The 16123-nt window shown below is 39.8% G+C and overlaps 1 protein-coding gene and 1 long non-coding RNA gene across 2 annotated transcripts; both read left to right on the top strand.

Annotated features, from left to right (window-relative positions):
- Positions 1 to 19: 19 nt before the first annotated feature.
- On the top strand, positions 20 to 13155 carry LOC145477944 (uncharacterized). The gene is made up of 6 exons (XM_081455819.1): positions 20 to 2457; positions 5524 to 6413; positions 8170 to 8391; positions 8860 to 8911; positions 9718 to 9849; positions 11016 to 13155. Exons 2-6 carry the CDS (start codon positions 5583 to 5585, stop codon positions 11204 to 11206), a joined length of 1428 nt encoding a protein of 475 aa, XP_081311945.1. The 5' UTR covers positions 20 to 2457; positions 5524 to 5582; the 3' UTR covers positions 11207 to 13155.
- Positions 13156 to 13223: 68 nt separating this feature from the next.
- LOC145477945 (uncharacterized) lies at positions 13224 to 15145 on the top strand. Its single transcript, XR_014048169.1, has 3 exons — positions 13224 to 13321; positions 13637 to 13730; positions 13996 to 15145. It is a non-coding gene; the product is annotated as an uncharacterized LOC145477945 (long non-coding RNA).
- Positions 15146 to 16123: the final 978 nt, after the last annotated feature.

The following is a 16123-nucleotide window of genomic DNA, read 5'->3' as shown; positions in this document are numbered from 1 at the left end:
GCAATTTAGAAGAGATAGTGTGCATTGTGCCAATTCGTATATTTGCGTTGTGTTGCGTTGCACAAAGGATAACTATCTGCAACACCCCTCTCAAAAACCACGCATGTGGCTTCAGTCAACAACAACAGTAACGACACGGAAGTAAAGAACTCTGGAAGGTAGCGATAAAATTCCGCGACGGGTCAACGAGCCTCCTGTCCAATAGAAGGACTTCAAACGCGACGTAGGAACAGTTGAACTAACGAATACAACAAAGCTGTATCAAAATGATACATTTGTTTCAGGTGATATAGAGTGGAATCCCGATCTCTTGAACCCTCGTTTTTTCGAACCTTCGAACACCATAAATTTAGCCCCGATTTCTCGAACTATCCGATATTTGGAACAAAATTTTCGTTTCCCTTGGAGGCGAAAAATCATAATTCCACTGTACTAATCTCCCGGGACTCATCTTCACTCTGAAAGGACAAATCACTGATTAGTCTGATGCGATGTAACTTGAACTCAACTGTCTTTATCCGTTTCATAAACAATCCTGTATTGGTAAGTTAAGTTGGTTTAGCTGCGCAAATCGAAATTAGCAACTACCTGAACTGATAAGAAAAGAGTCAAACTTGAACGAAACGAAGGAAACGAGGTCGTTACTTTCTGAAGTGTTTGCTGAAGTGCTTGGTGCTTGCCCGTTTCAAGTTGCTTCGAAGACGTTTCTACCCTTGTCATGTTACAGTCATAACTGACGTACTCTCGTACCAGTGTTGGCTAGTTACGAAGAAGCAGGTTTTCGATATTTAATAATTCGTAGTCAAAGCTCGAACGGGCTTGAAATACATTACTCATTATCCAGCTGATTCCGTTTGAGTGCTACATGAAGTTTTGATGACTCTTCGAGTAAGACGCTGCCGTATAAATAATCACTCCGGTAACTTCTCGACACTTCTGACTTCGCAATGCGGTCCGACTTGTCATTTCATTCTTCACAGGAAGCGTCTGCGGTATTGGAAGAATTAAGGACTGAAAACAATCCTTCCTCGACTACATGCTGTTACTAATATGGGAACTCGGTCTCTCAGGTCCCGTAGCGTAGACGGGTTTGATAATCGGTGAAGTAGAGGGATCGTGCTTATTTAGGAAGGGCACTTTGGGACAGGACGCTTGTGTTTTAGCCATAATCATAATTTTGTGTAGGTTGGGAGTACACTAAGCTATTATAAAATACTGTAGCTTTAATATAATCGTGAATTTTATTGCTCTTGTTTCTTTTACGTCCGGCTGACTAGCATCAAGCGGCAGGTCTGTGATGATGAGTACTTCGAACAACCGAGTCTTCAGTTTGATTTTCACGGACTCGAGAGGTCAGTCTACTGGCGGGGCTTATTGGAGCTGCTGGGAGATATCTTATCAGCCAGAAGGAAGAGCTACCCTACTCAGCGCTTGGAGACGAGTTGGCATGCAGCCAAATTAACAGACGAAAGAACTGAATGATTTAAATGAATCTCACTGTTACACGGTCTTTTGTTAGTCAGATAATGTTCATGATTCGGCAATCGCCTTTTTATTCAGCTGCTAGTATCCAACAACATTCGACCATTGAAAAGTAGTCAATGTCGGGGACGCTTGACACAGAGAAATTGATATGGTAATACAGTAACTTCTAGAACAGTCCTGTTTGCTCTTCAGTGTCTTCTCCCTGAGGACGAGAAATACGTCCTTGGCTCAGAGAAGTACGTTTCCGAGATTTAAATTTCACTGTTTATTTTCCCTAACTTCCCTTGGTATCGTATTTTAAAAAAATAAAAGGCAACAAAGCTGCGACATCGAGAGATGCGTCAATTTTTATGTCGCATAACACCTCGGCGAGGCAGATGGTGCAGAGAATACAACTGAATAAACATAGTAATTATTTATCACTTCAATTCTCTGGCTTTTAATTTTTGGCGGCAGCCCGTGAGGTCAGCCGACGAAAGGCAGATGATTGCGGCATGCTTCCGAACCTTACATCGGAAAAACATTTTCAGTTTCAGTGTTGTTGGGCAGACGAATTAGCGGGGAAATCTTGGGAATTAGCGAAGTCACTCGCTCGGCCGCAACTCGCTTGTGAGCGCAGCAGGTTACGCGAGCAACCAGCAAGAAACGACTTGTGGGCAGGCGGCAAACTGACAACTACTCCGCAGATGTCGAGGTGCTCTTACAATAGTCCTTTGTTTATGGTGCCAAACTAGAGGATATTTGAAATGCAAAACTCCGGCGGCAGCCTATGAGGTCGAAGGAAGATAATACCTGGTGTTTCACGTCCTTCCGCGGTGGCAACTTTGATTGACAGCCTGGCTACCGCCCTTGAGGGATGACGGAAGCTGCCGTGTAATCATTTTCGTCAGCTTCAAGTCTGCGACCGAAGGAGCCTAATTCGGACGGCCAATTCCTTGCCTATTCCTTCGTCTTTTAAAGACGTATAATTAGGTAAGTAAAAACTAAACCCTTTTCCTTGGAAGCAGCCTATTAGTCGGTGAGCGGGGAGAAAATCGAGTTGTAACGGATACCTTCTCTCTCCCGTTCATGGCTGTCTGCGCAGGCAGGCTAATTCTTGTCGTTATCTCGTGAATATTCTCGCTCGGTGTCTCCGCGCTGAAAAGCATTTTCGTCAAGGGAAAGATTGAAAAATCTACTCCTTCCCATCAAATGACCGTATCGACCCAACTTCGAAATGTTAAGACTAAAGCAGTCGTTGTCTTCAAGACCAAGCAGTTCATTCAGTTGCCGACGCTCCTACCGCGCGACCCTTCCATTCTCGACACGAAATACGACAGAGCGCAAGGACGCACTCTGTTTTTAAGATAGAGTTCCGATGAATCGATGAAGTTAACTCCAGCGAATGAAGAATTGGTTCCTTTCGTGTACTGCTGGTAACCCAGAGGCTGATGGCAACTGTGTTTCTGTAATCGGTCTGCGGAGGAAAACACATGGAGACAGCACATATTATATTCGAGGGGAAGTCGCTTGTCTTATATTACAACAAATCTTCAAACTTGTTTTCTCAATATTTTCCCATATCCTCGAGTAGTAGAGACGACATTTCATATGTGTATAAGTATTTCAGACAAGGACTCGAAGTTTCCTTCATCTTCTTGAATGAAAATCTCGACCGCGGATTGCTTAGAGGTTGAAGAAGACAGTCGAGACCGCGACCTATTCCACGTGTCATGTCCGTCCGCGACGCTGGGCTTTTCAAACCCATATAGACTCACTAAGAATTAGAATGTACAAATTATTTGTTAATGGGTACTACGAAAGACTGTTTGGCCGGTAAAATTGCAAGTATTTTTCGATTCAAGCGAAATGTTTCGAAATCTGGCGAAACCGGCTGGGGGTCAGGAACTACGCAAAAGCGAGAGATTTATTTTTGGCAGTTGACGTCAAGCAATAATTCTCAGTTTATTTGTTTCCTGTTCTCCAGTCGAGTTGAGGGCAAAAACTCTCTTCTTAACCATAAATCTCAATAGACGGTAATATTGTGCACAGCCATTGCGTCGAACAATCATTTACTTCTGTCGGGTGTTTCTTTATTTAGTTTTTTTGTTGACATTAAATAATCAGCGCGAAGACGGAGGTAAAATGATCTACTGGCAACTGGCTGTCGTTTAATAGTATCGCTCGCCTTTTTGCAATATTATGGCAGTTATTAAGTTTGTGTCTGTTAACAGAATTTATTTTTCTTACTCAGATTTTGAGACAAAAATAATAATGTACTCTTAAATGTCATGAAACTGATGGAAAGCCTATATTTTGTCTAGTAAATCACTGCCATATACAACATATTGGATTGTAACAGGTGATGTCTAACCTTTAAAAGGCCATGTAGTTCTGCATGCAAGATGGAGTTATATTCACCAATTCTTTATCATAATTAAGCTGACTTGAACCCCTGACATCTGAGTACATGAATTAAAATTTGAAGAATTTTAGTATTATCCCCTCCCCTCCCCTGTAATATCAACTTTTGTTTACACAGTGGGTTTCCCCTTTGCAGGCCTAGGAACAGTGTAGGGTTTTTTATCATTATTTTCTGTTTTATTAATGTTGCATATTGAAAATGATTCAAGGAATAAATTATGCAAAAATACTTCCGTGATGAGCTTAATACATGTATATACTTAAATTAGCAATTTTTGTAAGAAAAGGGAACAGGGCTTATGCTTTTTATCATCAAACCTCTATAGCCTAATGAAAAAAGTTACGCATCAGTTAATATGGACCTTGGGGATCTGAATTCAATTTGCGAAAACTTCGATTTCCAAATATCTAAAGATATCACTCTCAATTTAAAGAAAACTTTCTGCAAGCAGTTGTATAAACTTTTTGTAGAGGAAATCAAAACAGAACCTACTGCGATTAAATCATGGAGGAAAAATTGTCCTGAAGTTGCTGACAATTGAGTGAACTGTATTCAAAACAATTATAAAATCACTTGGGATAATAAGTTAAGACAATTCTATTTCAAGCTGTTGCACAGAATACTAGTCACTAATAAAGAACTTAATTGATTTGGAATAACTGACTGTGTCAAATGTGTTCTGTGCGGTGAAAATGACTCTATTGAACATGCATTCTTCGATTGTCAATCTCTCTTGAAATTATGTGACGAGTCTCTTCAATGGTTCAATAGTTTACACCAAATCAATGTCAGCCTAACCTCGCCACAATGCAATACCATTATGCTTGCAAAACAATGCAAAAGAAACAAGATACTTCTGAATTCATATCCAAATTTATTATCCAGCTTGAAATAGACAAATGACTTGACGTGACTATGTTACGATTTCCCCCAGCTATATACACTTGTACAAAGCTAGAGAGACATATTGTTTGTAATATTTACTATCGTAAACATTATCGACTATTTTTCATTAGAATATTATCAGTTGTAACAACCCTCTTTTTGTGCACTACTTTTGTGATTTGTTGCAATATTGTAATATGTTTGTATCAGTAAAATAAACTATAAAAAAAAATCTTGGCATGCATTGTGAATGCCACAACATCTTGACATGCATTGTGAATGTCACAACATCTTGGTATGCGTTGTGAATGTCACGACATCTTGGCATGCATTGTGAATGTCACAGCATCCTAGCATGCTTTGTGAATGTCACAACATCTTGGCATGCATTGTGATTGTCACAACATCTTGGCATGCATTAGGATGAAGCAAAAATGCAAACATCCTAAGCTGACCCCCATCCAAGATATCTGTCTCCAGGTGGTGACTATTTAGTGTTTGTGGAACTTATATCAAATTTGTTTTGTGAATGGCATGCATTGTGAATGCCACAACATCTTGGCATGCATTGTGAATGTCACAACATCTTGGCATGCATTGTGAATGCCGTGACACCTTGGCATGCATTAGGATGCAGCAAAAATACAAACATCCTAAGCTAACTCCCATCCAAGATATCTGTCTCCAGGTGGTGACTATTTAGTTTTTGTGGAACTTATATCAAATGTTTTTTTTTGTTTTTTTCACAGATTCCAGCTTAAATTAACTAAAGAGAGAGTTTGAAAAGCATTACACTGTTTTGGGTGTAATGATGGCTTCCATGGCAAATGCATATCAAGACTTCTCTAAAATAAACCAAGAACCTATGTTGCGCAAATGTACTCCGTTCTGTGACAAAAATAAAGAGTGTCCAGAGCACCATGAACTGTTAGTGGCTATTATCAACTGTACAGATATGCTGGGGTCCTTGTCAAATCTTGACAACTTGAAAGAAAGTGTTGACAAATACACCAAAGGTGGATGGGGAAAAGACGACGATGTGCCAGATGCAGTGTTGGAAAACAGATGCCCTCTCATTCACTGGGCAGCAGCATTGGGCAAGTGTAATGCTCTAGAGTGGATGCTTGCCAGTGGATTTTCTTCCGTGGCAAAATCATCAGGAAAAGGTGAAACTGCCCTGCATCGAGCTATCCAGCTGTTGTATAAATCAAGACCAAAATTCACAGTGAAAGAACTCAATCCAAAGTTTGCAAAAATGGTTGGCCTCTTAAAGGAAGCCCTGTTGATAAAAGATGAGTCACATGAAGATACTCCTTTGCACACAGCAGCAAAAATGCTTGTAAATGGAGATCACAAACCCAACTTCTTTCTGTCATGTGTAGAGGTGATTGTGAACAAAGGCAAGAAGATGGGGGATTATGCAGATGCCATTCTGAATGCAGTTAACATTGCTGGCGAAACAGTACTGCACATTTTAGCTCGAGGTGAAAAACACAAAATTGAATACTGCACTCAGGCCATCAGGTCACTTATTGTTGCTGGTGCAGACAGAAGTATCCGAAACAATGAAGGGCAGACAGCCTTAGATATTGCACTAAATGCCAGTGGATCTGAATCCATTGTGGAGGAACTTATCAGGGTAGGTTCCTAGTGCTGGTAATATTATTATTTCAATCTATATTTCCTATTTGTGTCAGTCACCAAAACTGTCAAATGTTTGTTTATGGGAGGTTTGTGTTGAGTATAGCCTGCATAGCTTGGCGGTTTATTAGGAATTTGAACATGCTAAGAAAGGGAGGAGGAGCCTGGGAGAGAAACAACTGAGAAACCACCTGCCCAGATTACCGACATTTTTTGTTTGTCCCATACCCTGGCGTACAAGCCATTGCCATTGGATAGGAAGGCTAACACATCAATCAAAATTTTCTGTTGTCTCCCAAGGGACAGCTCCAAGGAACAACACTGTTTTACTATGCAGATCTTTGGTGCATAAAAAGAAAATGGTTGAGAAAGCATTGTCAAAAGCGTTATCGGGCCTGAATATTCTTCGCGAAGGTGACGAAATTGTTAACTCAAACATGAGCAAGAAACAGCCATAAACAATTTGCTTCATGGGAGTGATGTGATGGCCATTTTGCCCGACAGGCATTGGCAAAAGCATGATTTTTTAACACGTTTGTGCTCGCCAGACTAGAATTGTCATCTACAAGAACCAATATTGTTATTTCACTGTTAAAGAGCATCATTGGCGGCCAAATTTTAGAAATGTTATCGTAAATGATGTCCTTTTCTTGTTTGAGGACTTTGATCTGGCAATGAAATGGTCATTGGAAATAGATGCTTGCATCTGCTTGAGTCATCAGAAACTTCAATTGTGACTCACTTCCTTTTCTGCAGGTTTGAGTAGATGAAATTATACAGCTCAAATGAGTTTCTTATTTTACATGCACGGGCATGGCACACGCAATCAGGTAAATTGTCTGATCTGTCTATTTGTAGACTAATTTTCGAGCAGATTTCTGACAAAGTGCCATTTTGAAATCCTTCACGCTTAGAGACCTTGTAAAGGTTTTGCATGGAAATGTTTAAATTCTCCAAATTTGATCTTGAGTGGACAACAGCAAAGTGCATGATTAGCATTTACACTTCTCTCGATTCCTCCCTTTTCAGGCTTTTTTGCTGTATCCCCCTTCGCCGCCATCGAGCAAACACCGCATCAGATAGTATTGTTTTGATAGACTCTACAGTATCACAGTGGCATTTTCCTGCTAAGTTGGAAGTTTCATATTATGATCTATGCTCTGATTGGTTGGGTTGATACAATCCACAAAACCTGTCATCAGGTTGTAAAAATATGTAATAGGGGGCAGCAATAAAAAATGTGGGTAATCCAGGCAGGTGGTTCCTCGTGGCCGTAGCTTCACTGCTTGTTTTCATGGCTTTGGAGTTCTTTTTTGTGGCTTTGCCACTTTGTGTGCTCGTGCCCAAATTGCTTATAAATTTGCATAAGAAATTTAAACCGCCAAGTTGCACAGGCTATGTTGTGTATGATTGACAGCATGAGTAAGTCTGTCTGCCCTGTGAATGTACTGTTTGATGCAAAGTTTATATGGAATAATTGATATTTGAACTGCGGTTGTAGATGAAAGTGAAGAATGATCATCGCAGTAAATTTTCCAATTTAAGCAATTGGAAAGAAGAAGCCTGAAAAAATCAGGGCTTCAAAGGGATTCGAACCCATGACCTCAGCGATGCCGGTGCAATGCTCTAGTAACTGAGCTATGAAGCCACACATTGGGAGCAAGGTCAATTAATTGACAATTTGATGATAATCTAATCTTCAGGGAGTCAGAATGACACTGATATTAATTTGAGATTATTATTCAAATCATCAGATGGTTGAAACTGATGAGACAGTTGCCGAGAGCACTGGAGACATAAGTTTTGCCGGCCTTGTTACACCATCACCTCCTCTCAGCATTGATGAGCAGTCGCCAGTGAGCGCAACAATGATGGACAATGAGGATGATGACTCACTTGGTTATCCACGTATTGCTCATGTGCAGTCAGTGAATATCAAGGTCGAGCCCCTAGATGATAATGAGGATGCTGAGCAGGTAACTTGCGTCAGCTTGCATGGTGTACTGTGCATTGTTAGCTTAAATTAAAAATGTCAAAGTCCTTCCTGTTGTTTAGTGGTTAGCGTATCTGTGCCTCTCTCTACCTGGGGATATACACTGGTATTGATGAACTGTTAGGGCAATCAGTCGAAGTGATTGGTGGTTGGGCAACAAAGTGATTGGGCGGGGTAGTAACCAGCGATGGTCTAGCATCTCATCTAGTAAAAGTATCAATACTTCCAGAATAATCTTCCAGTGTAAGATCTGGTATTGTGGACCACTTTGTCCTGAATAATGCAGTCTCTTTAACTTGACTTGACAGTATAAAATGGCACTGGGTAGTCTAGCATAAGATACTTAAATCGTGGACTACATGTACTATCCCATTCATTTGCAGGAGTGGTGATGAACCTGTGTCCTTTCCTCTGTATTAAGTATGCAGTAATTCTTTTTTTTTTTTTGCAGCAAATTCAGCAGTTACAAGAAGAGCAAGCTTCAAGCAGTGCATCCTGCTCAGGTCAGTACCACACCGCTTAGCAGTTTATTGTGTTCTGCAGCCTGTGTAATAGCAGGCATCAGACACCAGTCCCTGAGCACTTGAGGGACATTTGAAATACTGGCCAATCAAATTCCATACCAATGGAATGCTTCATAGGGATTTGTTGCCAACACTGTATGTCTGCTTGATTAAAGAAAATAACAGGAAAATGTAGAATAACAGGGAAAGTGCACAGATCCTTTCTTACAGCATGTCACGAGTACATGGTTTTTTAAAAGGAATCTCATTCTCTTTCAAGGGTTTTTACCTGAGGGTACACCTCGGTACATTCTCACTACAAAATTTGCTGTTTAAAATAGGCCTTTTACATGACCCTGCCATATGCTACAAAATCAGCCAGGCTTGTCTTGTCCACCATACCAACTGTCCCATGCTGACAGATTAGTTGGGAGGATTATACAACAGTCACACAAGAGACTGAATTGAAAATTGTTGTGACTAGTAACTCAAGCAAGCAAGCAAGCAGGCACTGGGAATAAACAGCCTGATGATAAGAGTGAAAGATAGTGTCAGGAGTAGTTTGCATTTCTCTTTGGGTTTGTGTTACTTCGCTAAGTGTTTGGTTTAAAAAACTTGCTAACAGTTTTGACTGGTTTACTGGATTGGGTGTGTCCTTTGTGACTGGTCAGAGTAATTACTTTGGTTTTGGTTGTGGTTTTGGTTTTACAACACTTGACTGGAAAGGTCAGCTAAATATTTTTCCATAGATGTATGAGAAACTATAAGGAGACTCAAGACTTTGCCCCTAAAACTCTTATGTTTAGACTTTTTAGGCAATTCGCCATTACTTAAACACCTTGGAGAAGCAGGGTTACTGCATGATGTCTCAGCATTACTGGCAAGGGCTCGCAGTAGAGATGAGGGAAACCTACGAAAAATACAAACTCAAGCAAAAGGTGCGTCTTTACTAAAAATGCTTCTCATATAGGTCCAGTAATGTTTCCTATGTAAATGTTGGTTCATTTGTCCTACTTGCCTCTACAGGTATAAGTGGTACCTACCACTTTTTGAGTGCTACAGTTCTACTGCACAATGTACTCCTAGTATTTAGCCATACCCCAAATACTAAAATATTTGTTAGTTATTATGCTCTGCCCCCTTGTACTAAATGACTAGCCAACAAAATTCTCTTGTATTCTTCATTTTCTTTAATGGCTTCCTGACTGTTGTCATTTCATGAGTGCAAAAGAGAACTTCATTGACACTGTTCACTCTATTAAAAGGTAGTGGCAAACCATTATTTTTAAAAAACTGGATCACTGAATAATGCAGTTCATGAGTTTCTTTGGCTAAGCCATCATGGTATACGAGCAGTTATACCATACTCTAAAAATATGGTAAGTGTACGCCTATGGGGAGGTTTTCTTAATAAAACAGTTATTCCACTCACGCTTCCACTCATATCCAATGCACGCTCATGGGATAATTGTTAAATATCTTCCCCACCCAAGCTAAACAATATCTTTCCTCTACTATACAGAGCTTGAGTTGCCTGTAGCATCATTGTTCAGATCAGTTCAAGTATAGTGAAATCGGTATTAAGTGGACACCTGTGCGAGTCCCAAAATTTTCCTCCCACATTTACTGTAAAAGAAACCTACATTCAGCGGACACCTCTGTTAAGCAGATGCAGCCACCAATATTGAGCCATTTTGTTGCACAAAACCTGCAATAAGCCAACACTTCATGGGCTTTTTACTTCTAAAAGCTCAGCTCAGATTCCTTCAACATTGTTCAGCAATGTGATTTTAAAGCTAAGTAAATTATTCCAGATTGATGCATTGACTGACTGGACATTGTGCTATGAGCAGTCTTTGATCTTACACTGAATTACACTGTTACAAAAGGGTTGATAATTAAGTATTATTGCCTTCTTAGAGTGGACACCCTGTATTAAGCGGACAGTAGTGAGTGTCCCAAGGGTGTCTGCTTAATACAGGTTTCACTGTATGGCAACAAAATTGTCATTAACATTTGTAAAAAGAATGGACCAAAGATGCTCTTTAATCAAAATTCTCACCATTTTTATGTACTATTTGGCCATGTTTTCTTTTCCTTGCAGAGTTTGATGCTCAAATCAGCACCAAATTGAAGGAAATTGAGCGAATGAAACTGGAAGTGTCGCAGCTTAAACTGAAAAGGAAGAGATGTGATAATGAAGTAGACAGGCTCCACAAGAGACTTATGTCATGTGACAATGCACTAAAGGAGATCCCAGGCACTCACACTTCAACAGCTCCTAATGGCATGTGACTTTGCTCAATCTGATGATACTGATTAAAAGGGCTGTCTCTTGTTATTTGGATTGTCACGCAATTCTTCTTGGACTTAGTGTTGTGTGACAATTGAAATAGTGCCTACTTCTAAATATTTGTATAAAATAACAAAGTATGTTGTAGAAATTTGACACAGAATTTCCTAATTTCCATATTCTTAATGTACAAAGCTCTTTTATTTCATACAATGCAAAAGCCACTACACCATGTAATTTATACGTCATTGGATGATGCAAGGCAACAAGATTTTAGCTTTATATTTATTTAAATGGGGTTGGTAGGGTGCACAGTGAAATAATGAGAAATGCATTTTAATATATCATTAGCTCCATGGGTTCATGATATAGTCCAGTGTCACTACTGTTAATACGTGCTTCCATAACTTTTTCAGTCTTCCTACTTTCCTCCCTCCATGAGGGTTCATTAAGAGTCATATGTTTTGTCAATGTTCCACAAGAAAGTCAACGCGAGGTTTAACTAAGAATTAAACTGTGAGCTTTTGGATTGTTGACAGGAACCGAGAACAAGTAGATGAGACGTCACAAGACTTGTTTCTAAAATATTTACGTTTATGGTAAAAGGCAATGCCTGTTTCTACCAGTCTTACCTCCGGTAAATGTTAAAATAATCGAACTTTTGAGTCGATTTGGTAAAGGTTCCTCAGTTGTGTTGTTTGCGTACCTGTCCAGAGCCTAAACGTCTTATGTTATTTGTCTTGCTAATAATTTGCCGTACAATTCCGAACGAAAGTCTTTATTAAAGGCTTTATTTCCAGCTCAAGAAAGTTGATGTAAATATGAATTCAAAGTATGTAATAAATTTATTGCTCAAGAAGAGCACTTTAACTGGAAATAAAATAGATTTTTTTAGAACAGGTCTGCTTGGCTCCAAGCTCCCTAAGGTTCCCTAAAAGCCGACAAACAACCTTTGAATGTTCCCGTGCAAATCGCTTAATCAAAGTCTTCGATCGCTTCCAGTAAGTTCAAATTCATACTATCACCAATGTTCCATTGTCTCTGCACCCTCGGAGACCCAGGGGCAGCTAGTCGGGACGATGCGATATTTTCGGGCGACACGATATTCCCCCTTTCCTTCTCTTGATGTAAACTTTCGCCCAAAAATATCTCATCGTCCGGACTAGGTACCCCTGGGTCTCCGAGTATGCTGTCTCTGAAGCATCATTACAAAAGGTGCAAATATCGTTTTTAGTGACACCAATTTTAACAAGGCTTGCATTTCCAGCAAGAAATCTGTATATAGTTTTAAACTGAAAACTTTGCAATAATTTTGCATCTTTGTAATATTGTTTGCAGTTTTTGATTGGAGGCGATAGCTTTAACTGGCTGGGAAGCATGAGAAATGTGTCAATGGCCATAGACGAATTTCGTGGCGCCCATGGTCTCTTCCCATGTTGTGAAAACCGTCTTTTCCATCATTCTGGGATGGTACTTATGCTAGATAATACCGATGATACCCGATAGGAGTAAGAAATTCACTTTTGATGATCTTCTGATGCTTTTCTAACAATTTACCTCTCAGTTGAAAAAGGGCTTTCAGGACAAGTCAATGTGAGCGAAAACTATACAACAATATTGCTTGGAATGAGGACTGTAAAGCTTGCTTCGTGGGTTTTATGAAAGGGACTAGTCCAAAACAAATGGTTGACTTGCCTGGAACGCGAAATCTTTATTTCTGTCCAAATTAAATAGCCATAAAGCCAGGCAGCAGGGCTTCTTTAGCAAGACAACGCCTCCTCTCTACCTCCCCCCGCCCCCTTCTCCCGAAAAAAAAAAAGATCTTTCAAACCTCGTACTGAATATAGCCATATCAAACATCACAGTAGCCTGTGTGGTTATTGTTAGACATGGACATTCTGTCATGACGGCTTTCGTCTTTAGAAAAGACTGTTATCCCGTGAGAGAGATCAAAAAAACAAAAAAGGCAACACAACAAAAGCGGAGTTCCTTATCTCCTTAGGGCAGTAGCTAAAAGTCTCTTGTCTCTATTGCTAGGAAAATATCAAGCCTGGAATGGAGAAAGCTAAAAGTTCTGCTCTACGAGACAAGAACAACTTGTGAATGACATAGGTGAGGTAAGATTCCTGCTTGAACTGTTATTAGCTGTAGCTTTCGCGCAAGTTGTTCGAAAACAAATTTACTTATCCAGAATTATAAGCTAACAAAAATCTTCTCTCTGATAAGTAAGAATTTAAGATAAGCCAGAGTAAAAAATAAGGGTAAACAAATTTACGAAAATTTTATTGAAGACGTACCATGAACCCGAGATCCCAGAAATACATCAGTAAACTCTGATGATGGAAGTCTATTTAGGAAACTTCCCAAGCTTTTCAGTAGTTCATGTTATCCAGCTTATAAAACTTACAGGGCATTTATCTTTCTATCACTAGGAGAACATCAAGCCTGGAACGGAGAAAGCTGGAAAGTAAGAGGCGCTTCTGATGTAGGAGAGAGGGACAACTTTTTAACAACACACACAGCGAGGTTAGTTTCTTGAACGTAACGGTATTAAGCTGTAGATTTGTTCCAAGTTCTCCGAAAATAGAAATGCTCAGAATTGTAAATGGACCAAACATTTCTCTAATAAGTTAGAAAATGATAAGGGCAAGCAAATTTAACGAAATTGTCTCAAAAGCGGACTATGAATGAGAATTCCAGAAAGACATCGGTAACCTGTAATGTCTATTTAGTTGACTCCCCTAGCTTTTAGTTTACGTAATTTACAGAGTATTTGTTTCTCTCTCGCTAGGAGAAGTATGAAGCATGGAACGGAAAACTGAGCTGGAAATCAAGAAACCTCCCCTGGCGTGGGAGACATGGAAAACTTCTGAGTGACTTCACCAATGAAGTTATTTTCTTACTTTTTGCAGATTTACTAATCCAGGTTTCGGTAATCAATAACAGCCGGCCAGATGATTATTTACTTCTTTTTCGGCAGTCCCATGAAATATTTTGCTGTGGAAGAAATATGATGTGCCTTACAAAAGATCAAGTTTTGACACAATACTAGATCATAAATAGCGTGCTAGTTCACGCTGATGAAAAGCCCGCGAAATTCAAACCTCTACGTATCATATTTTCCTAAACGTTTTGACATAAATCTTATATTACAGAAAACAATCTTATATTATAGAAAACAATCTAGGAAAGTTCAAGTTTGTTATACAGTGGGTTTCAAACACTCGAAAAGGAGTAAAATAGGTCCTATTTATATTCATGAGTCGTACACAGTGATGGGTGTGCAGCTCGAACTGTGAGCCTGAGTGTTAAATGCAGTCCGAGTAGCGTTGCAAAGTTTAAATAAGACACTAATTACAAGGTACACATGAAAGTAAATACCACTAGGACTATAAAGTTTTTGCCACCGCCTGATAAGAAAACCCAAAAACCCAGTGGGAAAAATGGGACCGTATTCCTCAGCCAAATGCAGGCGCACTAACCTCCGGGGGCTAGAGGTGATATGAGAATTCCAGACCTACACAATGAAAAAATCTTAAAACAAAATTTGAAAGTTCAAGCTGAGATGAATTTATTACGACTGTCAACAACAGCAAGGTAATAATGAGGCAAAGAGAAGAAAAGACAAGGGTGGGAGGAGGCGGGTAGAGAGGTTGAGCAAATCTTAACCGCCCAATACTCGCGGCTAGGTTAGTGAAAGCGCATACTCTGGATATCCTACCGGGGGTACTCTTTAAGGGGTGGCGAATGGTCCTTCAAAAGCTCTGGGTCTCGTTAAATTTTAGTCGAATTTCACGGTTCTCGCAGTCTCGCTTTTTAGCGGTTATGTGCGTCTCGCAATCTCGATTTTTCTACGAAGCTGTCTCGGAGTCTCGATTTTTCGCAAGGCTAAGGGTCTCGAAGTCCCAATTCGTTCCTTTATCTGCTTTTATAAATGACGTTTTCTCCGGCTTCACTTAATATGGAATTTCAATGAAGCAACTTAAAAATTTCCCGAGAAAAAGTTAATCCTGACTTCTCCTTATTGTCCTAATTCCACAAAAAGGTACAAAATCTACCGCAATATCCGTTTTGCGCCAGAAAAACAGTTATTTTTCTCTAGGATATCATAACGTAGTGTGTTATATTTAAATTTCCAGTTCCAGTCAGGTCCAAGAAGCTGGCTTAAGGCTGTACAAGCTCATTCTAGCTCTCAACTAAATCTGGGGCTTGAATTTTAAGAGTCTGAATAGTCTGCAGAACAGGCGGATTAGCGGGTTCCAGCGCGATACACGAGCGCGCGCGCGAAGCGTGAGAGCAGGGCGGAAAAAGGCCGAGTGCATATAAGCGCCCTGGTGAGAGCCCGCTAATCCGCCTGTTCTGCAGGCTAGAGTCTGAACGTCTTGCGCTCGCACTCAAAACACTTTGAAGTCTCGGTGTCGCAATCTAAAAAGTCAAAATGTCTCGGGCTCGCAAAGAAAAACGCCTGTCTCGCCGTCTCGCAAAGTCTCGCATTAACCATTCGCCACCCCTTCTTTACTGCAGCTAGACATCCCTAATCTATTGTCGTTTCTTCACGTTCTCAAAATATAGTTGCAATTTAAAACGAGGATTAAAAAAAACCTATTGGAATGAGAAGTTCTGAATTTTATTAATTACTACCTGCAGATCGTTGACATTTAAACGTTTTTTCTCAGTTTATTTACGTGGCAATACATTGGGAATTTAGTGCTATATTAATACATCTTTTCATGACTGATAATTTTGCAAATTCTCGTTTCCAGTGTAATTAATTAATGTGTGGCGCTGCTCATTCTCTTCGAAATTAAATGATTTAACAATATGGAAGTCAATTAAGAAATGCTGATCACTTTTGAGCACCAAAACTTGTTGTTTTTAAGCATATTAAGTGATGGTGCATATCAAAGAAACGAAGACCT

This window comes from Orbicella franksi, chromosome 2 (assembly GCF_964199315.1).
Source record: "Orbicella franksi chromosome 2, jaOrbFran1.1, whole genome shotgun sequence".
NCBI classification, from domain to species: domain Eukaryota; kingdom Metazoa; phylum Cnidaria; class Anthozoa; order Scleractinia; family Merulinidae; genus Orbicella; species Orbicella franksi.
Note: the sequence above shows the minus strand (reverse complement) of the source record. Positions and strands in the feature narration are given on the sequence as shown.